Source organism: Phytophthora infestans, genomic scaffold, assembly GCF_000142945.1.
Source record: "Phytophthora infestans T30-4 supercont1.11 genomic scaffold, whole genome shotgun sequence".
In the NCBI taxonomy this organism is placed as follows: Eukaryota; Oomycota; class Peronosporomycetes; order Peronosporales; family Peronosporaceae; genus Phytophthora; species Phytophthora infestans.
In genome coordinates this window covers 1,921,170-1,943,776 of record NW_003303748.1, presented here as the reverse complement: position 1 = coordinate 1,943,776, position 22,607 = coordinate 1,921,170, and the positions used below count along the sequence as shown (strand labels likewise).

The window sequence follows — 22,607 nt, the reverse complement described above, 5'->3', positions numbered from 1 at the left end:
AAATAGGCAACACAGAAAGCAACACAACATTAAAAACTCTTACCAATAAATCAATTTCGCAAAGGCAGTCTCCATCGCATCTCTTTGAGCCATCTTCAGATCATATTTGGGACGTCGGCAGACCTTCCGCCAATACGTCAACGCGTGAAATTGACACAGAAGTATCTTAGCGTTCGGGAAAGCTTTCTCAAGAACCCGCCATTCGACAAAGTCCTTATCGATGACGACACTTTGAACACTGCGCCAAGTTGGGTTTTTCCGCTTGAAAAATTCGATGATGTACTTCATCGTAGCTGCCTTCTGATCAAGAGCAAGGAAATCAATAACTGGAATTCCTCTTCCCGTTGCTGATGTTGCAACAAGACTGCCTATAGAACGGTGACACATTTAGTTAATTTTTTAATGTTATTCTCATCAGAACTACAAACAACTGAATTGGACATACCTAAATGGTACCCCACATTGTTGGTTCCATGTGTCCAGTCCATGACCAAGCTGTCTCCCCAGGTCTCGAAGCATGTCTTCTGAATTGACGATTGCATCGCAATGATACAAGTAATATCAAGCTGATCCTGGACGAGAAGTACATCATTACCACTATCCTCGTCGGCAAAAGTGCCCAGGATAACCTTGGATCTCTCAGTACTCGACTCGCCGAGCACTTGTCGCACAAGATTTCTTGTCAGCTGAGGCGTTAGCACCATATCTGTATCCGAAATCATATCAAAATTATCATTAAATTGAAAAAATACGTCAGCATAAATATACAACTGCAAGTGGCCTAATAGTAGCACCCACCTAGCTTGTCCGACAAGTATCGATTAATGTCAGCCGTGCGCGTCTTCATCTCGGTCAAAAGACCAAGTTCTTGGCGGACTTGCGGGGTGAGTGGCATTGACTTCGCCCCACGATACGAGTCGTATATTGTTTTATTGGTCTTGTGGTTGTGTAGCGATATCTGTGAATCACTAAGATATTAATATCTCTTTCTAACAGGGTACTTAAACAGAGACTCACCTCCGTTCCTGGTGCAACGATCACTTGCCATGTGGCTTGACCATCCACGACGACACGCTCAGAGCGAACGAGGAAACCTGCTTCACAACCGGTAAAGCGTAAATCGTAGTCACGGCGGCCTTTGCCGCGGGATTCTTGTGACGATCCGTGAGTGCACCACATCCGCTTAAACTGTGCGTCATCTTTAATGGAAGCTGTGTAATTCCATGTCGGCTACAAAATCATACACCCATACATAATGTAAGAAAACACAAATATAATCAAACAATGAGTTCATGTACCTGTTGTACTTGGCCCGGGTTTCCGAGCTTCTAACCCGGTAACACAAGTAGTTCTTCGCCGCGTAATCCGCCAGTATGTCATTGAACTCACTCCAGTCTTTAAATGCTTTCTTCGGGAGCTCCGGCACAGAATCTGTCACTGATGTGTGGGATTTCTTCATGGTTTCCCGAATTTGCCAAGTTTTCGTTCGACGTGTAGGCTTGCGAGCTGTGTGGACTTGCGCAATTGGCTTGGGAACGGGATCTGTGCTTTTACAAGTCTTCTTAGCTGTCGGGTCTGTACTCATTTCTGGCTCGTCGATCTGGGAATGAACCCGTTTTTTTGTGTGCTTTCTTTTAGATCCCGAGCCTTTAACAATAAAGCAAAAATATTTGTAGCAACATATGAAGCAACACATAAGCAACATAGTCAGCAACATAACCAACAACATACGCAGCAACTTAACAAGCAACACAAATGTAGACGTACGCAAAGTGAGTTCCTGATTGGTTTCATTGAGGTTGACTTTGTGTAGTACGGTCCCGCCGGCGTCACGAATCGCAGTATTGGCATCCGCTGTGCCATTTTCGACAGTGATTTCCGTGGCACCATCGATTGCCTTGATGTGCCCCTGTCCAGATACCGGCTTCATGTCGTCTTCAGCAGCTGTATGACTGCTCGCAACCTCTTTCTCGGCCTCCTCTCGCGCAGCTTTCTCGGCCTCCTCTCGAGCAGCTTTCTCGGCCTCCTCTCGCGCAGCTTTCTCGGCCTCCTCTCGAGCAGCTTGCACAAAGCGTAGAATGGATGCCTCAAAACCTAGTAATTTAAACAGTGACAATTAGTATTTTCAGGTAACGTAACTGACTTGGCGTACCCGTCACATGTTGTTCGCCATCGCACTTCCTTTTGTCGTCGAAGTCCTCTCCATCGTTGACTTCCTTGGCATTGTCCGTATTGTCTTTGAGCCTGTCGATGCTGGTGTCTGCGTGACGTCCTTGATCGACGGTTTGAATAGTACTGGGGATATCTTCGAGATCATCGTCCCGTCCGTCGGCAGGATCGCGCTCCGGGTTATAATCCTCATCATTGTCATCGTCCACTGCAAAGCCTTGGACAGCAAACACGTAGTCGATGGGCTTACGCTCGCGTAGGGTAGCATTTGGCGCTTGTGTGCTCGTGTCGAACGGCCCAGAGGATGCATCTTGCGCTTAATGCAACGCAAAAACAAAAGAAACAAAGCGGGTAAGCAGACACGATACACTACGTCACATGGCAACAGCTTACCCGACGTGTTCTGCCCGGGCGCGCTTGCAGGCTTGGTTATCATTGGTCCAGGAGAAGAGTGCGTAGCTGCATCAGCAGCTAAACGTGACATCAGCGTTGTGTTGGTAAATCGATTTAGAAACTTAATACAAACGCGACTTACCAGGTGCGTCGATTCTCAGCGAGCTCGCGTGTGGTGGCTTCGACGGTCTCCCCTTCTTCTTCGTCACGTCCTTCCCTCCCTTAGCTCTCGTCGCTGAGCTTAAGGGGCGCGCGTTTGCCTGCCAACCCTTCTTCGCTGGTGTCATACTTGCTGGAGGCTGGTTTCTCGTGTCTGTATTCAAAATACAAAAATGGGAGGCTGGAAATGATTTGGGGGGATCGTACTTAAGTGCGAAAACTGGATCTTGCGAATTCTCAATTTAGTCGGAAATTTTCACAGTAAAGAAAACGTAGATAAATTACGTAGCAACACAACACTCGATTGTGTTGCTCTCAACCTGATGTCGTGACGTTGTAGCTGTGTTGTAGGAACGACTCCGCATCCAAAAGATTTGTCCCCACCAAAATGGCCCTTTTAAATACTGTGCAGGGACTCCCTGCACTGTCCCCACCGAAATGGCCCTTTTAAATACTGTGCAGGGACTCCCTGCACTGTGTCTCCCTGAGGGAGACACTCTCCTGTGCCAACCTGCTCCTCATTTTCAAATTGGCTTTCGAAGATAACCAACAATGCGTCTGTATCACGTTCTGCTCGCCACGGCTGCTGCGCTCCTCGCCAGCAATAACGGCTTCGCCATTGCTGATGAGAAGTGCACCATTGTCACTAAGGCACCGAAAGCTACCCCCGTTGGTTCGTCTTCGTACACTTCCAGCGGCTCATCCGCCGACACCCCAGCGACCCAGGACTCTACTGCCGCCTCGGATGTAGGTGCAAGTCAGGAGACTACCGTCGATGTCCCAGTGCAGCAGTACTCCAACCCTGGTTCGGACGTCGGCGCCAGCGAGGCTTCGACCTCAGACGCCGACGAAACCGAGCAGACGGATTCTAGTTCGTACACTCCGTCCAGTGTTGACGCTTCACAAAACATGGACACTGTGTCCTCCGCCGAGACTACCGGAGACGCTGACCAGTCCTTGACTTTCACGGAGGTGCCGAAGGCCACCACCCTTACCCCCACGGTCGCCTCGAGCGCCAGCGCCAGTGGATCCAGCGCCGGTTCGCCCCCTACCACTTCCAACAACTCCACCACGCCGTCGACCTCGACTACTCCTGGCGAGAACTCTAAGCTGTGCGCCAAGCCGCGCATCGAAATCACGGAAGTGACCGTGGATGCCTCTGTTGATGCCAACGAGGATGAGGCCGCTCTCAAGCTCGTGGCCATCGCCGCTATCCCAGGTGGCGGCTCGCGCGTTGCCTACCACAGTGGCGAAAATGTCATCGTGCAGGAGCTGGACGCTAGCGACAAGCTCGTGAGCGGCAGCACTGCCAAGGTCCCGGTCCACGACTTCGCCGATATCTATGCCGACAAGGATGGGTTCGTCATCCTCGGCACGAGAGACGCCGAGGGCGGCGGTACCCTCAACTGTGGTAACCCGAGCAACCTGTGTGGTTCGGCTCCTAGTCCGGCCGTTCCGTGCTACGACATGTACATGATCCGCTATGACGGCACGAAGGAGTCGTGGGCTACGAAGCTGACGTCTTCGAGTGCATCGCTGCCTCCCTACTCGTCGGGCAAGACTGGCCCTGACGTCTACATGATCTGGTGGTACGCTCACCACGGCCGTATCGCGTCCGACGGCAAGAACTGGGCCGCGTACTTTCGGTGCCGCCATCTCCACGTCGGAGGGTGGCTGCATCAACATTCACCAGGGTGACCGCATGAAGGTGGTTGACGCTAGCGGTAAAGATCACGCCGGACGAGGACTCGTTTGACTGGGGGTTGCTCGCACTCGGCTTACGAGCGTATCACGTACGACAACCGCACGGACAGCTACGCGACTATCTGTAAGACGGACAGCAACAACCGTATCATGCCGCCTAAGGACTGGGGCACAACGATCTACCCGGTTGACCTGGGTGCTGCCAACTTGGGCGACATCGTGCCGGACTCGGACGCTTCCAGCAAGAAATACTGGGCTACGGTTAGCAACGGCAACGGCGACAACGCCAAGGTGCACCTGATCCACTTCGCCATGAACGCGGCTGCCAGCGAGGACATCACTCTGGGCGGCACGGACGCCAACGAACGTGCGCCTCACCTCGCGCAGATCGGCAGCGGCGGCATGCTGGCTGTGTGGGAGGGCAGCTCGTCGGGTGGCGACTTCATGGAGGGCGGTGACCGCACGATGTACGCGCAGGTGCTGGACGCTTCGTCGGGTAAGGCCATCAGCGACAAGGTGACAGTGGACAAGTCCGTGGTGGGCAACCGCTACCAGGCTCTGAAGACGTACCCGGACGGCAGTGTTGCATACCTGTCGAAGGGCAAGACGGACTCCTCGCTGCAGGTGGTGCGTTTCTACGGCTGCTAAGTGTGATGTACAAAAGGTTAGACATGTGAGCGTATAGTGTCTGTTGGGTGTGAAGTCGAAAATGCAAATGCATCTGATGAAAAGTCACATGGTAATCTCGCTTACACGTTTCGCTCTGGTCGAGCAGCAAGTGAATTCCAACGCTCCACAACAAGCAGAACACTATTCACTTCTTTCACAATAGCGTCTGCAGCAGCATAGCGCTCTGCGTCTTCATTGCTTAAGTCCGTTCGAGTCAATGCATCTGGCTTCGCCCATGAGGCATTCACCCAGATCGTCCTCAATCCGGCGCGTTTGGCTCCTTCCACATCGCATTTGTAGTGATCGCCGACATGCACGAGGTGCTGGCGACTGTAGGAAGCCGGGAATTTAGCCACCGCCGCGTCAAAGATCGCCTGTCCAGGTTTGGCAGAGCCCACGAGCTCCGCAGAGATCATAAAGTGCATATGGTGCTGGAAATACTTTGGTAAATTGTCCATTTCACAGTTTCCATTGGTGATAACCCCCAGAACCGGCGACGCAACGTCGATCATACCGTTTGACCGCTTGATCTCCAGCTCCAAGCTGTGGAACAGGCTCTCCACGCCGCTGAACGGCTCCGGTTGGCTACGCGGCAATAGAAAAGATAGGAACGCGGCGTCCACAAACGCCTCAAGCGCTACTTGATCGTGTAGATTCAATTCATGAGCACCACACACTTCCACGCAGTGACGCAGCGTGTACTTGCGAAGGAATGTGTAGTCGTGCGCATGGTCCGGCAGCGCGCGCTGGAATTGGACGAGCAACTCGTCAAAAGCCGCTGGAGGAAACCTGTCTGCTAGCTGAGGCGTCGCCTGCGCCAGATATGAGTGGAAGGCGGCGCTGGCCTTGCGGATTACAGTCTTACCACACCACAGCGTGTCGTCCAGGTCGAAGGTCACGCCGCGCACGGCAACAGCGGCCGGTTCCGCCACCATTTTCCTCTTTAGCTGTTTCAAATCTGAGATTGCTCAGAATCTGTCCAATGCTCGAATAAGTATCCAAATGGCTTCAGATAAGTAAACAGGAAGTGAAAGTTGTATTTTTTATGATTCTGTTAGTTGCTGGTCTATTATGTAAGAATGGCGTCGAAGTCGATGTTGCTGGCGTAGTGTTCGCCACACGCATGCACCTTGTGTTCGTCGGTCGGGTTGAATTTTGCTGTACGTACACAGAACACAAATGTGAGTCTGTTGATTTTGTAAAAGAATAAAAAAATATCTTACCGGTGAAATGCGTTATCTTTTCCATGGCCTCGAACGTCGTCATGGGCACATAGAGAACTGGAACTTGTGCGTTCTTAATGATATTCGTGATGTATTCCTGTTGGTTGTCATCGGACGGGGAGCCAGTAAGTATGAGTCCACCCCCGTACGGCTTTTTCATTGTGAGTTCGAAGTTCTGCGCGTGTGAGAGGAAGCCCAAGATGATGTCGTTCCGGGACACGTGAGTGACGAAGAGCGTATGGTCGAACGCAGGTTCGCTCAACTTTGCCAAAAAACGCCTAAGTCCAGCCGTCACGAGTGTAGTTTTGTTATATTGCTGATAGCGTCGTGAGCTCAACGTCAGCATTTGCGTATTGAAGAGTCCTTCGAAGTCCAGCATGCTCGGATTCGACAGCAAAGGCAAGTTCGGCACGACGCCAATCAACGGCACGTTACTTCCCCAGTGTTTCATGGCTTTAGGGAAATATTCTCGCACCATTTCCACTCGGTCTTCTCGTACTTTGTTCAAAATAACGCCGCGAACCCTCACGTTGTGCGTTTTGCACATGGAATAATTAAGCGCCAGGTCGTCGAAGGCCGAGCCCAGTCCGCCATTGGCTACTAGCACCATGTCCACGCCCAACTCGGCAGCTATCCGAGCATTGTTACAGTCTACGATGGAGCCGACTCCCGTGTGTCCTGTGCCTTCCACTACAGTGAACTGCAAAGTAGATATTAGTCGGGAAACTCGACGTTGGCAATTCCTAGACTGTATCTACCTCGTTAGCTTCCGTAATGCGCTTGAAGCTTGTCCGAATTTTGTCCAGTTGGCTCTCTACTGTTATATGTCCATCTAGGAAGCGCTTAGTGTATCCCGGCATGATCACCACGGGCGACATGTCCGCGTAGTTGCATGTATCGAGCTTGAACACCTCTGCATTAAAAAAAGGAAACGTTACATGTTACAATCATTTCGTTACTGTCTTTTTACGAAAAAGAGGTATAATCAGGTATTGCGTAGCGCAAATTAATAGCAGCATACCTTTTGCCACCGCGACATCTTTATCCACACGCAGGGAACCGCCCTCGACGGCGACGCTCTCCTGCCCCACGGGCTTGAGGAAGCCAATGCGGTCCAGACGAGCGGTCAGTCCTTGTAGCAATCCCAGACACGTGCTAGTCTTGCCCACATGCTGCCGTGTCGCTGCCACATACACCGCCTTGGGCTGAACACGGACTGCCACTGGCATCAAGCGCGACTTTTGTAAAATGAGGCAAAATAAATTTTAAGTGTTGCAACTTCAACAGGTGTCTATCTGCCACAAGAGTTTGTTGCACGTTAAACCCGACGTGGGACCAAATTCCGTCAAGAAAACATTTTTTAACCAGACATCTATACATTCAAAGTTGTATATCGGATTCCGTTCTCCGATTTTCTTAGCACCCGAAGAAGCGAACCACCTGCAGCGAGCTGCCGGTCTTACCCTTCGACAGGTATGCCACACTGCCATCCGGGTACGTCTTCAATGCCTGGTAGCGGTTGCCCACCACGGACTTGTCCACCGTCACCTTGTCGCTGATGGCCTTACCCGACGAAGCGTCCAGCACCTGCGCATACATCGTGCGGTCACCGCCCTCCATGAAGTCGCCGCCCGACGAGCTGCCCTCCCACACAGCCAGCATGCCGCCGCTGCCGATCTGCGCGAGGTGAGGCGCACGCTCGTTGGCGTCCGTGCCGCCCAGAGTGATATCCTCGCTGGCAGCCGCGTTCATGGCAAAGTGAATCAGGTGCACCTTGGCGTTGTCGCCGTTGCCGTTGCTAACCGTAGCCCAGTATTTCTTGCTGGAAGCGTCCGAGTCCGGCACGATGTCGCCCAAGTTGGCAGCACCCAGGTCAACCGGGTAGATCGTTGTGCCCCAGTCCTTAGGCGGCATGATACGGTTGTTGCTGTCCGTCTTACAGATAGTCGCGTAGCTGTCCGTGCGGTTGTCGTACGTGATACGCTCGTAAGCCGAGTGCGAGCAACCCCAGTCGAACGAGTCCTCGTCCGCCGTGATCTTACCGGTAGCGTCAACCACCTTCATGCGGTCACCCTGGTGAATGTTGATGCAGCCACCCTCCGACGTGGAGATGGCGGCACCGAAGTACGCGGCCCAGTTCTTGCCGTCGAACGCGATACGGCCGTGGTGAGCGTACCACCAGATCATGTACACGTCAGGGCCAGTCTTGCCCGACGAGTAGGGAGGCAGCGATGCACTCGAAGACGTCAGCTTCGTAGCCCACGACTCCTTCGTGCCGTCATAGCGGATCATGTACATGTCGTAGCACGGAACGGCCGGACTAGGAGCCGAACCGCACAGGTTGCTCGGGTTACCACAGTTGAGGGTACCGCCGCCCTCGGCGTCTCTCGTGCCGAGGATGACAAAGCCGTTCTTGTCGGCGTGGATGTCGGCGAAGTCGTGAAGCGGCACCTTGACGGCGGGGCTGCTGGTCACGAGTTTGTCGTTAGCATCAAGCTCACGGACAATGATACTGTCGCCGCTCTGGAAAGCGACGCGCGAGCCGCCACCCGGTATAGCGGCAATAGCCACAAGCTTGAGAGCGGCCTCGTCCTCATTGGCCTCAATAGCGGCACCAACATCGACATCCGTGATCTGGATACGCGGCTTAGCGCACAGCTTGGAGTTGTCAGCCGAAGTAGTCGAAGTCGACTGCACGCTCGAGTTGTCTGAGCTCGATCCACTGGAGCTGGAGCTAGCGGCCGTAGGAGCAGCAGTGGTAGCCGAAGGGGCCTCAGTAGTCTGGAAGTTGATGTCAGACTCACCGGCCACGTCGGTTTTCTGAGAGGCATCGTCGTCAGACGGACCGGCAGGAATAACCACACCCTGCTTGATGTCGTCGGCGTTCGAAGCGGATGCTGACGCCGAGGCTGAGGCCTGGCTGGCATCAACAGCAGAGTTCGTGGTGGAGTCCTGCGCCACAGGGGCATCCGTCGTGGGTCCCTGGCTGCCAGACGCAGTGGCGGAGTCCTGCTGGATCGGAGAGTCCTGCTGAATGGGAGACTCCGGGGTCGTTTCCTGGCTGGCACCAACATCCGAGCCCTGGGTCACAGGTGCATCCGTAGCGGAGCCCTGACTGGCACCGCTGTCAGGGAGGTCTGGTGTGGGAATATCGTAGCCTCGGATGAAAGAGGAGTCGCTCGGTTCAGGTCCCTGCTGAATCGGGGAGTCCGGCGTCGTCTCCTGACTGGAACCGACGTCTGATCCCGGAATCACGGGGGAATCGGTAGTCTGGCCGTAGTCAGGGAAGTTAACGGTGGGGCCGCTGTTGCTGCTGGTGAAAGAGGAGTCGGTTGGCGCGGAGCCCTTCTGGATCGGGGACTCCGGGGTCGTCTCTTGGCTGGCACCAACATCCGAACTGGTCTGCTGGATCGGGGCGTCATTGGACGAATCGAAGCCGTCAAATGAATCCTTCGGCGAAGAGCCGCTTGCCGAGGACACCTCCTGGCTAGAAGCGACATCCGAGCCATGGGTCACAGGGGCGTCCGTAGTCTGGCCGTAGTCAGGGAAGTCAACAGTGGGGCCACTGTTACTACTCGTGAAAGAGGAGTCGGTCGGCGCGGAGCCCTGCTGGATCGGGGATTCCGGGGTCGTCTCTTGGCTGGAGCCAACATCCGAACTGGTCTGCTGGATGGGCGAGTCATTGGACGAGTCGAAGCCGTCGAACGAGTCCTTCGGCGAAGAGCCGCTGGCCGAGGACACCTCCTGGCTAGCACCAACGTCGGAGCTGGTAGTGGAGCCCTGCTGGATGGGAGAGTCGTTGGACGAATCGAACCCGTCGAACGAGTCCTTGGGTGCAGATCCACTGGCGGATTCGACAATCTCGGGGGTCATTGCGCAGTCAGTTGAGCCAGCGGAAACGTTGCTGGCGAGCAGCGCAACCGCGGTCACGAGCAGAGCGTGATACAGACGCATGGTTTCTTGTTGGTCTGGAAGCCGCTGGACTGTGGCTGGAGAAGGCCAATTGGATAATGAAAACGAAGTGGACGAACAAGTTTTTCATTCGAACATCCACTTCACTAAAGCTCACTGTTGCTGCCCTCCGTCTGCTGTTTGCACGGGTTGACGAGCTCCAGCTGCTCTGTTGCCTTGCGGTATTGCCGTCCACAGCGCCGGTTTCCATTGCAGCATCTGTCCTCCAGAAATGTCACGACACAGGACATGCACACAGGCGTAGGGACACATTGCACTGTCAAACGCCAATACACTTCGTATTCGATTTACTCTCTGGTCGTTATGTTGCGATCAAGAAGGGCCAAGGCGGAACTCGAGCCGCATTGCGATTTGACGTGAGTCAACAGCCGTGCTGACAAAACGCCGCTGCGTCGGATCGAAAGACCGCGGTGACTGGTCTCACCATGTTTCATTGCGTCTATGTAGCTCAGATCAACTGGAGCCGTCAAGTTTCTTGCTGTTTGTGGTTTTGACAGTGACAGCTGGGCTCTGCGGTCACAGACGGATTGACAGCTACATGTAACACAATGTGCGACCCGATGGATCCGACGAAATTACAGCACGAAATCGTGCAGCAGACTCGATCCATTGCTTCGTACAACAGTGAAGCTCACCTTAAATTCATGATGCATGTACTCTTTGCACCGTCAGTGTCACTGCGATCGCACGACACCTTGCTCGCATGGACCTCAATGTTTCAATCCTATCGGACGCTTTTGTGTTACATGTATAATTATTACTCGCAAAGGTTTTGCTACATGCACATGTAGAGCGAAGACCTCTTGTATTGTATTGTGAGCCTTCGCGGGACATGTAAATTGCAATGTGAGCTATTGTCTAAAAGCAGTTTTTAAGTCTTTAATTTACCGTATTTTACAGCTTTCTTAAAAGTACGGTAAGTTATGGATAGGGTACAGGTTATTTCTTAAAGCCAAACTTCGAAACAAGTTTTCTTAAAATAAAAAAGTTATTTGCATTCATTCTGCTTTTTTTCTTTAAAAATTATGCTTGTAAAAGTGATTTTAATTTTGGGATCATCATTAGCAGTGACACACACGACACCAATAGGAATCATTGTGAGCTCGCAACCGCTCGTTACACCTATTAATACTTCTGCAATCCTAGGCAACGCTACGTGAAAACAGAGTGGTTGTTCTTAGGTCTTTCTTGTAGGTTAAGGATATTAGAGCGAGAAGTCCTGTAGTGTAGATGCTAGCGCACCGAAGCACGGAAGCTTATCAAAGATGCGTCCGGCCAGAATCGAACTGTTGTCGGAAGGATTGTCTGCCGTCGAGGCCAAGGAAGGTCTCTTCAACGATGTTTGACCATTCCACCTTTCGAAGTGAAGCTTTGCAGCGTTGTAGTGAGCCTGAGAGCCAACACGCACAAACGAGTGAGTACGGCCTGAGCTGATTTGGCGGAGGCGGTACGCCTGCAGCAATCGTTTGTCGCCTCTGTAGTCGAGCGCGATCGCTTCCATGTACTCACTGTGTCGAGTCGACATTGTCTGTAAGAGCGTGAGCGCAATGTACACTAGGCACTCTGCACTGCATAATGTACGAGAGGACGAAATCACTCCTCCATTTACAATTCGCTACAGCTTAATGATCAAACGCCACGAATACGCGCAATAGATTAGTAGGTTACAGCTCGTAGGCTTATATCGTGAGCTGTTCCTGGATCAGATCCAGTCAGCCACGAAAAGGTATCGTAGTCCAGCACTCTGTCCCGTTCGCTCAGATATTCGTGCTACATCTCGTGCGGAGATGTTGACGTTTCTGTGTCCTGTACGACGACCTTTAATCCGTCTCCTCCTCTCTGCGTAGTGAGCCACGCGCGAACATGATGGATTCGTCGCCCATGGCCAGCATGTGGCGGGCCTTGACGCCGGTCTCCTCTGCAGTGTCGGCGCTGATGATGGTGGCTACGGTGAGCGCCAGTACGACAGTAACGATGCAGCTGAAGAATCTCATTGTCGCCTCTGGATTTCCAAGTGAGCGCTCGAAGTCAAAACAGGAAATGGCAGGCGTTCATCTAAGCGGACCTCGCGTCTTGTCGCACGCAGACTTGTCCAAAAGCTGAAGCGGGCTTTTTCTCTCGGACAAAAGGCGTCACTATTGTAGAATAATGACCATTTTGTTACAATTTGCAAAACTATGTTCCCGAAATGATGTCCCCAAGTGGTCGAGAGAACGGGCGCGTGCAAAGCTTGCCGTGTCCAGAAGAGTTGTTCGGATGTGGTCTCGCTGCTTAACGACCGCATGGCCGACTCCGAGCCACAAATGCCACATCCTGGCGGCGCACAACCTTCGCCATTCCATCATGGAATCCTTGTACCCAAACTGACTGTACGCAGAATCTTCCACAGTCTCATGGACAACACCCCGAGGTGTCACCCACAGCATACAAGCCGACTGAAACTGATAGCCGAATGCGGTCTACGGCTCAGCAGCTTGATAGCACCGGCTTGGTAAGCAGAACACGCAATCCTGCTTCGAACACGGCGCCATTTCCTTTGCATGATGCCGGCTCTACATTTAATGAAATTTTCCGAGTCTCCGGCACTAAAATTCTCAAACAACAACTCATTTTTGAGTGGCTGTTGTTTTGCTCAGTCAGAGTATAAATACATGTATCGACGACCGTCTGTAGGGCAACCACACGGCCTGTAAGAGCGAAGAAAGCGAGCATCGATCGGTTCATTAAGTAATGGTCTTATATTCCTAACACGCAGGGCTCGTCAACTTTTACCACACGGTACATCGACGCTCTCCCCAACGGAACGCGGTTGTTTATAAATAAGAGATCTCAGACATAAAATGCCTGATACTTGACTCCTCACACAACCTGTCGGCGCCAGGGCAACGTGGGCTTCCTGAATACGAGCGACACAGCGTCCCCCGTGCGACTACGCAAACTTGAGGCCTGCTCCGAGAACTTCTCCATATCTTTCTTGCTGTAGAATAGCTCCGGCACCTGGTCATCCGGAACCGTTGGGATGGTGCGAACTAGTACACTGCCGAAGAATGAGACGCGGCGCTTCTCGATAGCAGCCGAGTCGCCCTGGTCCTCCATTGAGGCGCTCTTGACACGGCGCACGTCGCTGCGCATAGCCAACTGATAGAAGGCAGAGACCCACTGTGCCTGATCAGCGCGGCTGAACACGCGGGCAAGCAGTTCGCGTCCGTCCATGAGGGTGAACTCGATTCCAAAGTCGTTCTTGGACGCAACCCGGCCACTAGCAAGCTCTTGTGTTTCCACAACGTTGCGGCGGTAGCTGGCGTCCTGCTTATTATGGAACACAAGCAGTTCTGTGTTGCTGAGCACGAGGAAGCGTGTGTTCCAGGACAACACGTTGCGGCTTTTGATGCGCGCATATCCCTCGCAGTAGATCCCGGACGAGACCGTCTGGTCCAGACTGAAGCGGCGGTTTTTGGCGGCAGAAGAAGGTGCAGTCATGGTGGACGCACTGATGCCGGTGTGTGTACGCCGACGCATGTTGGTGTTACTCGGGGACTGCCGGCGGGTCATATTTTGGTGCTGGAGGGGCACACCGACAATGAGGTGGGGCTGTTGGCTGTTGGCTGCTTTTGGTGAATGAAGTGGGCAGGTAACAGCAAGAATGACCAGCTGCTGATGTGCAGGTAGAAACCCTCTTCAGGCAACCGAAAAGGAATTTGACCAATAGCAGCTAGCCTTGAAGGAAGCGGAGGGACACCGAGTATTTCACCGCTTATAAAATCAAGTACATGTAATTCGCTGTAAAAGTGGAGTATCGCATAGCGGCACGCAGACGGGTCATATTCAACCCTATTCGAGCAATCCGTATCATTTCTGTGGATTACACTGATGGAAGTGTATGAGAGCTCACATGATCAAAGTCGGATTCACGGTTGAGAAAAGCTAACGGAAAAGGTTCTCATTCTGTAATAGCAAAGCCCCTTCGGAAATGGGATGCCTTCGATAGATTTTCTGGGTTTCGAATTCGAGAGAGCACCTGCATTACCAACACGGGGACCACTGCAGTAGATCAAGGAACGCTCGCTTCTACGTTTCTCTATCGATTTCGAATTACCTTAACCTGTGTGAATCACTCTCTAGCTGTGTTATCCTTATCTCTTGCATCACCGCTCGCGATCTTCCAGCTACAGCGTGTCCAGTCGGTTTCCACTAGCAGTTACTGATGACAGCCCTTATCCAACCAGCAAGGTTACATCGAAATACCTAAGAAGACGCTTGTTTGCACCGGCGGTTTTTCCTCCGGAGAAACGCGAAGTTCACGGTCGTTCTCAACGCCTAGGTTGCATTTCTTTGGTGGTCACATAACCAGAATACTTTAAAGCTTAAAATATTCACGACAAATTTGTCTACCTGGTCCGCTTATTTTTTTTTGGGAACCGTGGACTACAGACAACGACGGTGAAATCCGCCATACCATACAAATCCGCCACGAACACTTGAAGTTCAAAATAAAAGATTTGAACAATTTTTTATTTTATCCAATGATAGAGTAAATTGAATCCAACGGGTAGCATTAAACATATAGTTAAAATTTCTATCTCTGGAAATGGCGCCTCAGCGCTCCTATATATTTCTAACCAAGCGCGAAGCAATCGCGACTGGTGAGGCGTTAGGAAGCTGCCAAGCCGCATCAGAGAAACTAAATATCCCTCGCACGACTTTGCGACTGGCTAGACGATAAAGAGAACATCCAAGACTTTGCGGGTGCCCAAACCAGCAAAACCTTGACGGGCCAGGGTGCAGCGCCGTTAATACACTCTCTCACGATTTGGTAACCTTTATGAAGGATGTGCGACGGGAAGAATGGGTAAACTGTCTTCTTATTATTTTATTTTTACATTGTGACCTAAAACCGCTTGTTGCTTAGTATTTGTACAGGTTTAATGATTCAATATTTCAAAGAGCAGCAAACGCGATGGCTTCAAACGTATCTTGCTGGTAAGGAAAGCGATGAGAAGGGTCTAAGTATTTTATATAAATGCTTTAATAAATAGTGTGATAGTCATGGATTAGCGGTTTGCAGCACGGTAATATCTTTTGATTTTGCTGATTTTATATAATTGCTTTATTAAATAGTGGGATAGTCGTGGAGCTACCAACACATCCGGTTGGTCTTGTATACTCAGTGCAGGAAAGCAGTATTATGGATGCCAAAGTGTGGGCGATATATGTACGAGAGCTGCTCAAGCTCGAGATCGAGGCACTATCAGTGCTTATACTCGATAACTTCGACGCACATGTTTCAAAAGAAGGACTTGATGTTGTTGTCGAGACAACGTCGGCCCTGGTTTGCCAGCTACCGCCCAACAGTACAGCGGTCTGCCAGCCACTAGACGTTGAGGTTTTCAACTTTGCTTTTTGCTAATTAATTCGTTTTATCTACCAATAAAAATGTGCGACGGATTTTCCTGTCGCGAAAACAAAAAAAGAACTACTATGGAGGATGGCGTTCAGAGGGTGGCGGATTTCACCGTCGTTGTCTGTATAATTAGGGAAACGTACATGATTTCATCTGTCCATGATTGTAAGTTAATATTTGTTTCGGTCTCTGCTATTTCCGATCTCTTTAAATTACCGGATTGTCTTTTATTTTAGTTTCTTCCGCCAGTTACGTGAAGCATTCGAGGACGAAGTGGGAGATATGCACGCTCGGGACAGTTCTCTTCGCCGTAGAGGACCTGGTCTATCGGGCGTCACGCGTGCTAGTGATACGGAGCCGCCGGTGCCAGGCGCTGAACAGTTTAGAGATTCAGCTAAGCAGGAGGACGAGGACGCTAGCGCTGGCTTTGACAATCGTGAAGACGTGGAGGGACTGGATGATGTGGATGTATTGACTGTGGAAAACGATGGTGAGGAGGCGTCTAATGAGGAGGATCGTAGCGATGGCAATGTGTCTGTGACTGTGAAGGCCCCAGCTACGTGGCATGCGGATTGGGACGCCTGGCTTGCGTATTTGTTGCTGTATTGTAAGCGTACCATGCAGGTCCTTCCCGTAAAGGAGACGATGTCCCGTGCTGAGAGAAACAAAAGGTTGCTGAAGACTAAGAAAGGTGAAACCTCGTCACAGCTGGTTCCTGAGGGTTTCGATCCATACCTGCGTACGTACATCTGTATGCATGGGTGGAAGAAACGTAAGTTTCGCAGTGAAGGAAGTCGGCCGCGCCAGCACATCCCGGCTGACGGATTGCCCCTTTCGCTTTGTCGTCCAATGGAGCATGGCCAAGGGGGAGTTGCAGGTGAAACACGGATGTTTTGCTCATAACCATCCAGTTTCAGTGGCTACATTTGCAACATACCCTACGTCACGTGGTGTAGATGATGCGATTGTTACTGCCCGTGTCGATGGAATGCTGGCTGTTGGAGCCAAGCGCTCTCGTATCTACGATTATCTTCTGGAGCATGATCAGAACGTAATTCAGATTGACGTAGATAACCTGGTTCGAAACTACACGTCCGCGAGCAGTAATGTGGACGACAACGAGGCTACTGCTCAAGAAATCGCACGGTTTGCCGCCGCCGATCCTGAAAACGTGTCTACTATTGCAGAGACGGCAGCTGGTGAAAGTGGGGTGATTTCGCTTGCTACGGCTCACATGCGTCGCATTTACGGCAGGTTTAGCGAGGTTCTTTTGGTTGACTGCAGTCATAAGACCAACAGGTAGCTCATATTATATGTTACAGGATTAATCCTGTACTTAACATGATTTTTCCATGATTTGTTTGTAGGTACAATTATCAACTGCTTACTTTCATGGGGATGAACGAATTTGGGTGCTGTGGTGCAACAGTCTCTTATTGAAGCGAACGGAGATTGGCACATGGAGAGAGCAATTGCTCATTTTAAGCGGTCGCACCCGACTCGGATTAAGTTGTTGAGAGTTATTGTGGTTGACAAAGATCTCAATGAGATTCGGGTACTGGAGGAGCATTTCCCAGAGTCTAGAGTGATTATCTGTCACTTTAACGTTATCAAATACTTGAAAGAGAAGCGTTCCAAGCCAGAATTTGGAAAGATTTCGTCGGAAGACGCTTCACAGATCGATGCGGCTATTCAAAAGATGGTTTACGCGCAGTCGGAAGACCAATACACTGAGGCGCACAATTCATTGTGTGGTATTTGCGATCGCACAGGGATGACTGGTTTTTTTTAGTACTTTCAGAAGAATTGGGACTCATGTCAAGATCGTTGGGTTTCTTACTTACGGTCAAAGCTCCCTCACTTCAAGAATCACACGAACATCCGTCTGGAGAGTTTTTTCGGGAAGTTGAAGGACGCGGTGGATGGCTCTATGAATATGGCCTTGTGTGTGAAGGCCATTGTTGCTTACGATCGGCGGGTGCAGAACGAGTACGAGTACCGCTTGTCTCGGATCGGACGATTTGTGAACAGCAATTACGACGAGGAGATGACCAACGTTCTCCGCTTCACTACACACTACGTAGCGCGACAGATTGAAGGACAGTATGCTGCAGCTCTGGCTAAATGTGCGTCGTACAAATTCAGTGAGGATCCGGACGTTGATGGAGATGTTTTGGTATCTGGAAAGTTTTTGGAGCATCGCTTGAGGACATCCGATTGGAAATGCGACTGTGAGTTTTCCATTTCGATGTGTTTACCCTGTCGTCATGCAATAGCTTATCGTAAACACGTTGGTGTGTCTGGGCCGTTCATTCCATGGTAATGCATTGATGAAAGGTAAATGCACAGTCCTTTCCAGTATTATAATCATGTAAACGACCCAGTTCTAATCATGTCTAATCCATTATTATGATCCTGTGTTTTTCCATGATTGGTCAGATGGACAACGCCGAATAGACCACTTAAGCAAGTGAAGCAGTTTGCGTATGAGAAATTCACCATCACTGGTTCAGGATCTGTCCGAAAGAAGATGCGTACTCAGTCTGAGCGGTACCGTGAAGCTGTCCGAGCTACGCATCTTATAGCAAGTGATATTCATGATGAAGACGAATTCGATGACATGTTGAAGTTTGTGTTGACTCAGTGGAGAAACGTTCGTCAGCGTAAGATGGGCGATAGTGAAGACATGGATTCAAGTGAAATTTCAGCAAAGGAGAGTATTAGCAACCTGAGGGCAAAGGCAACTAGACGCGAATTCGACATCAGCTCTAGTGACCTCGAAGAAGAGTCCCAGGAGTCGAGCAGCGAAGGTCGGCATGTATCCCCGGCGGAAGGTGCTGCGCCGGTTGCGATCCGCTTGAACCCCAAGGCAAAGAAAGTTGGAGCTGCAAAAAAACCTAAGAAGAACACGGTCGCCGGCGAGAAAGAAGGTCGTCAATGGTTTGAAGCTGCAGAATCTGGACGTAAATTGGCAGGCGCGAAAACTCTGAAGGAACTGTTGAACGATTTGGATCGGGACATGCCAGGCTTAGCGGAGACAGAAAAACGCCTCTCAGGAATAATTGTCCAGCACACGGACTCGGCCAACAAGAAGCCCAAGCTGAAGATGTCGAAGAATCCTGTACTGGTACAGGATCTCTTCTATATTCTCCCATCCAAGCTTCCAGACGCGTGCATGAAGGTTTTGCCGGTATCCGACACGAATACGACAGCTGTATCTGTCGATATATCGCAACCAAGTCAGTCTCAGGACGCAGAAGATGACTTGGCTCCACAGACATACAAAACAGTGTTCATTAAAGACGTCGGCCAGTTCTCCAGAATGCAAATAGAGATATTCAAGCGAGTCAGGAATCTCAAGGACATCGTAGAAATGGGTCTGGACACGTACAGGTGGATGACGGAAATCGGCATCCCAGCGTTACAGCAGAAAATCATGCCCTTCGCCAAAGGAGATAGCCGCAGAGGTTAAGGCTACTTACCCCTACAAGCAAATCCAGGGCCTTCCGGCTGTCGCTGATTTCCAGTACGCAATGCTCTATCGTGCTACACCACCAGCATGGCTTTCAGATGCCTCCATACGTGCGCTGTGTCTGCGTCTATGCCAAGATTACCGAGAGTGTCGCTTCGCCGGCTTTCAAGACGCAGCAGTCAGAACGAAACGTACGAGAACTACAGAGAAGACTGTTTTGAGCGACGCAGTCCGCAAGTGCGTGCTGAATCAAGTCAAGGAAGAAGGCGTGGAGTCGGTATTTGTTCCCGTGAACTGTGGTAACTTGCATTGGTGCTGTGTGGTAGTCAAAGTGAGCGCGAAGGGTATCTTCTACTACGACCCGATGAACCAAGCGGCGTGTATGAACGCGACAAGGGATGTTGCCGTTGGACTGAAGATCGCAGGCCTGAATGACTTTGGTGTAATTCCACAGAGCAACCCGATCCAATTTGACGGCTTCAGCTGCGGCGTCTTCGTGTGTTGGATGTTTATCCGGCACATTGCCGCCTTACCTCCTCAAGATATGAGTGACGCTTCGCTTCCAAGGCGTCGTTTGGAATTGTTTTGCTACCTGCTTACTGGTCGACTACTTCCAGCGGAGACTACACCGAGTACTTTGACGGAGGAAAACGCTCCTACACCGCAGACAGATGACACAAATTTGGACGACGACGAGGTGCCTCCAACCCAAGTTGCAGACAAGTAAGTGCTCGGAGGTAGCTTGCATCTTAACGTCGAATACATGTAATTCTGCATTAAGATTCGTGCAGACACAGATCAAGTCTTTGATCCGAGATTTTTTTCATGGGATAAAACAAGACTAATCCTGTACAATGAGGAAATTATTGAAGTACAAAGCTTCGATCCATCATTAAATAATGGTCGAGACAGGATTTTTCTCCAAAGCGGATAGCCACACGTTTCGAATCTTACGCGTCCTCGACGAATCTTCTCTTAAATTACCCATATGGCTACTCATTTAAGATGGGTTTTCACATGCAGGATTAATTCTGTCCGCGATCATGTCTGTTTCCAAATATATAATCCTGGCCTCCAACAGCCGCCTTTTTTTTCTGATGCCAAAATGAACCCACAATTCGTGTACTTGGCATAAGTGTGCCATAACGACGGTACAGACGATCCTCTATGTATTGATAGCGTCGGAAAGCCGCTTTTTATTATTATATACAGGAATCACTATTAGAACCTATACATCAGATGACGGGTGCTCTGTTAAACACCGCAAAGTGGCTCCATTTATGCCGGTTTATGATGACATTTATCAATTCCCCGCCAAACACTGCAATGCATGTACCGCGCGCACCTTCGCCCACTAAGGCATCACCCACGTCGCGAAACAGGCTAAAGAATGGATATCGACGACAGATCTGCCGCCACAAAGCCGAAAATCCATCATTGGGCTTGCATTGTGGGCTCAAAACGTGTTTCAGCTACAGCGCGCTTTATCACATGCAACGATTACTTATAGGAACATCCTGAAGCAGGAACACCTACTCGAAACCATGTGTCACTGCTAATCCACCTTTTCAGAACGGACCAAGTCAATAGATAAGTACCTCTAAATAGATTATCTGTCATTTAGGTTTTACTTTTCACAAAATTAGTGGGAAGAGTTCCTCAACCACTTTATGTGGAGGGAATTACTTTTGGGGATATCAATACAGAGAGGATCGTCTGTGCTACATGGCAGTGCACTGCTGGGTGTGGCGTACCCGAAAATATAATAATACTGGTGATGCGATGAAGTTAAGGATACGAGGAAATGACATCCGAGCACCAGCGCGTCTACGACCCGAAAATAATCGACAAAAACTTGGAGATGAAATGCCATCCCCTCGAGGAGTTTATAATGCGGCATACTCGAATCCATGACATTCTCGTTGCACCTAAATGACTTGGTTTGGGTATACCTCCCCGGTCTTGGCTTGAGTATTGGTGCCATTGATTTGAAATCTTGATTTCTTTGCTCACTTCCGGATTCGCCTCTCGACCAGCAGCTCTCCCAAGTCCTCCTCTCTTCAAAGCAATAGTATGAAGTTCTCTACCGTCTTCACCGCCGCTGCTGTTGCCGTCGTGTGCCTTCTGCAGCCCTCTGTCGGGCCTCGGTGCACCTCCGTGTCCACACCGTCGAGCAGAGCCCCAACGGCGCTATCTGCTACAAGGCGTGTCCCTCGGGCCAGTACTGTCCGCGTGGCGAGAACGCTTGCCGCAAGCCTTCAGGCAACCAGTGCTTCAACCCGGCCACGAGCCTCTTCCGCGAGGGCTGCGACCCTGGTTTCAAGTGCGACAACGGCAAGTGCGTGTACAAGTAAGTCAACGTGCAACCAAGCCAGTAAGACGAGATGTCAGACATCGCACGACTGTGCTGTAGCCTCTTTCCTCCTTCCTCTGTCCATTTAAGCTCGCGGTGAGCAGTCTGGCAAAACAGTATCACTTTGTCAATTTGTTGACAACCCCCGCCCCGTATCCAAATAAAACAAAGTTTATTCCCTGAATTTCCAATTGTCGACACTTTCCGGTGTTTCAAAAGCGCTGTGAAGTGTCGCACTCTGACTATGATACAATGTGTCATCCTCGCCTGGTAGTGTCATGCACTTTAAACTAGCTGAATCACGGCGTAATGGCCTGAGAGGGTACACCTGCTCATTCAACCCTGTCGGTCTCCTTTTTCCTCTCTAAATGTTGGAACTAAGCTGGAACGGGTCCTATGAGCTTTACCGTATCTCAATTTTCAACCACGTCGAAGAGCAGAGAACTCGCAAGCCCTCTGAAAGCTACAGGCTTAGCTATCCCGTAGTGTTTGAACTCAGGAGACAGCAAATAGTGCACAAGGGAAGTCTTGTTGGATTCCAACTTGGAAAGATTTGCACACCAAGTTTCAATGAGATTTTGACGCCTTGCAGTCCCTGATTTATCTTATGTCGATGAAAGACCAGGACTCTCATTTCCAGATTCACCTCCCAACCCCGAAGCCTCCTTCCTCTCCTCAGCTCAACATCATGAAGTTCTCAACCGTGTTTACTACCGTCCTTGCCGCCACTGCGTGCCTGTTCTAGTCGACGACCGCCGAGGACCAGGCCACCGTCCACCTTCGTGTGCACACCGTCGAACAGAGCCCCGATGGTGGTGTTTGCTACCAGGCCTGTCCCTCAGGCCAGTACTGCCCTCGTGGCGAGTACGCCTGCCGTGTCCCGACTGGCGGCCAGTGCTTCAACCCTGCCACCAGCCTCTTTATCGACGCCTGCGACCCTGGCTTCAAGTGCGACAACGGCAAGTGCGTCTACGCTTAAAAAAAACTATCAAGCCAAGCCCCGAGTAGCAAGCAATATTTTCTTTAGCCGACAATCTATCGTCCCATCCATTGAAATGCAATGTCATTGTTATGGTTGTGGGTCTATGATTT

General features: G+C 50.8%; 5 protein-coding genes across 5 annotated transcripts; 1 reads left to right on the top strand and 4 right to left on the bottom strand.

The window, feature by feature from the left end:
• Positions 1-3,273: 3,273 nt before the first annotated feature.
• Positions 3,274-5,073, top strand: PITG_07576 (uncharacterized protein; the record flags this gene model as incomplete). Its single annotated transcript, XM_002904514.1, has 3 exons — positions 3,274-4,079; positions 4,167-4,367; positions 4,452-5,073. 3 exons carry the CDS (start codon positions 3,274-3,276, stop codon positions 5,071-5,073), a joined length of 1,629 nt encoding a protein of 542 aa, XP_002904560.1.
• Positions 5,074-5,174: 101 nt separating this feature from the next.
• PITG_07575 (haloacid dehalogenase-like hydrolase, putative) lies at positions 5,175-6,029 on the bottom strand (the record flags this gene model as incomplete). The annotated part of the gene is made up of 1 exon (XM_002904513.1): positions 5,175-6,029. The coding sequence occupies one exon, from the start codon at positions 6,027-6,029 to the stop codon at positions 5,175-5,177; it is 855 nt and encodes a 284-aa protein (XP_002904559.1).
• Positions 6,030-6,163: 134 nt separating this feature from the next.
• On the bottom strand, positions 6,164-7,546 carry PITG_07574 (uncharacterized protein; the record flags this gene model as incomplete). Its single annotated transcript, XM_002904512.1, has 4 exons — positions 6,164-6,252; positions 6,318-7,017; positions 7,076-7,230; positions 7,339-7,546. 4 exons carry the CDS (start codon positions 7,544-7,546, stop codon positions 6,164-6,166), a joined length of 1,152 nt encoding a protein of 383 aa, XP_002904558.1.
• A 127-nt stretch (positions 7,547-7,673) lies between these two features.
• On the bottom strand, positions 7,674-10,271 carry PITG_07573 (uncharacterized protein; the record flags this gene model as incomplete). Its single annotated transcript, XM_002904511.1, has 4 exons — positions 7,674-9,347; positions 9,573-9,662; positions 9,834-9,923; positions 9,969-10,271. 4 exons carry the CDS (start codon positions 10,269-10,271, stop codon positions 7,734-7,736), a joined length of 2,097 nt encoding a protein of 698 aa, XP_002904557.1.
• A 2,718-nt stretch (positions 10,272-12,989) lies between these two features.
• PITG_07572 (uncharacterized protein) lies at positions 12,990-13,769 on the bottom strand (the record flags this gene model as incomplete). The annotated part of the gene is made up of 1 exon (XM_002904510.1): positions 12,990-13,769. One exon carries the CDS (start codon positions 13,767-13,769, stop codon positions 13,149-13,151), a length of 621 nt encoding a protein of 206 aa, XP_002904556.1.
• Between the last annotated feature and the right edge of the window lie 8,838 nt (positions 13,770-22,607).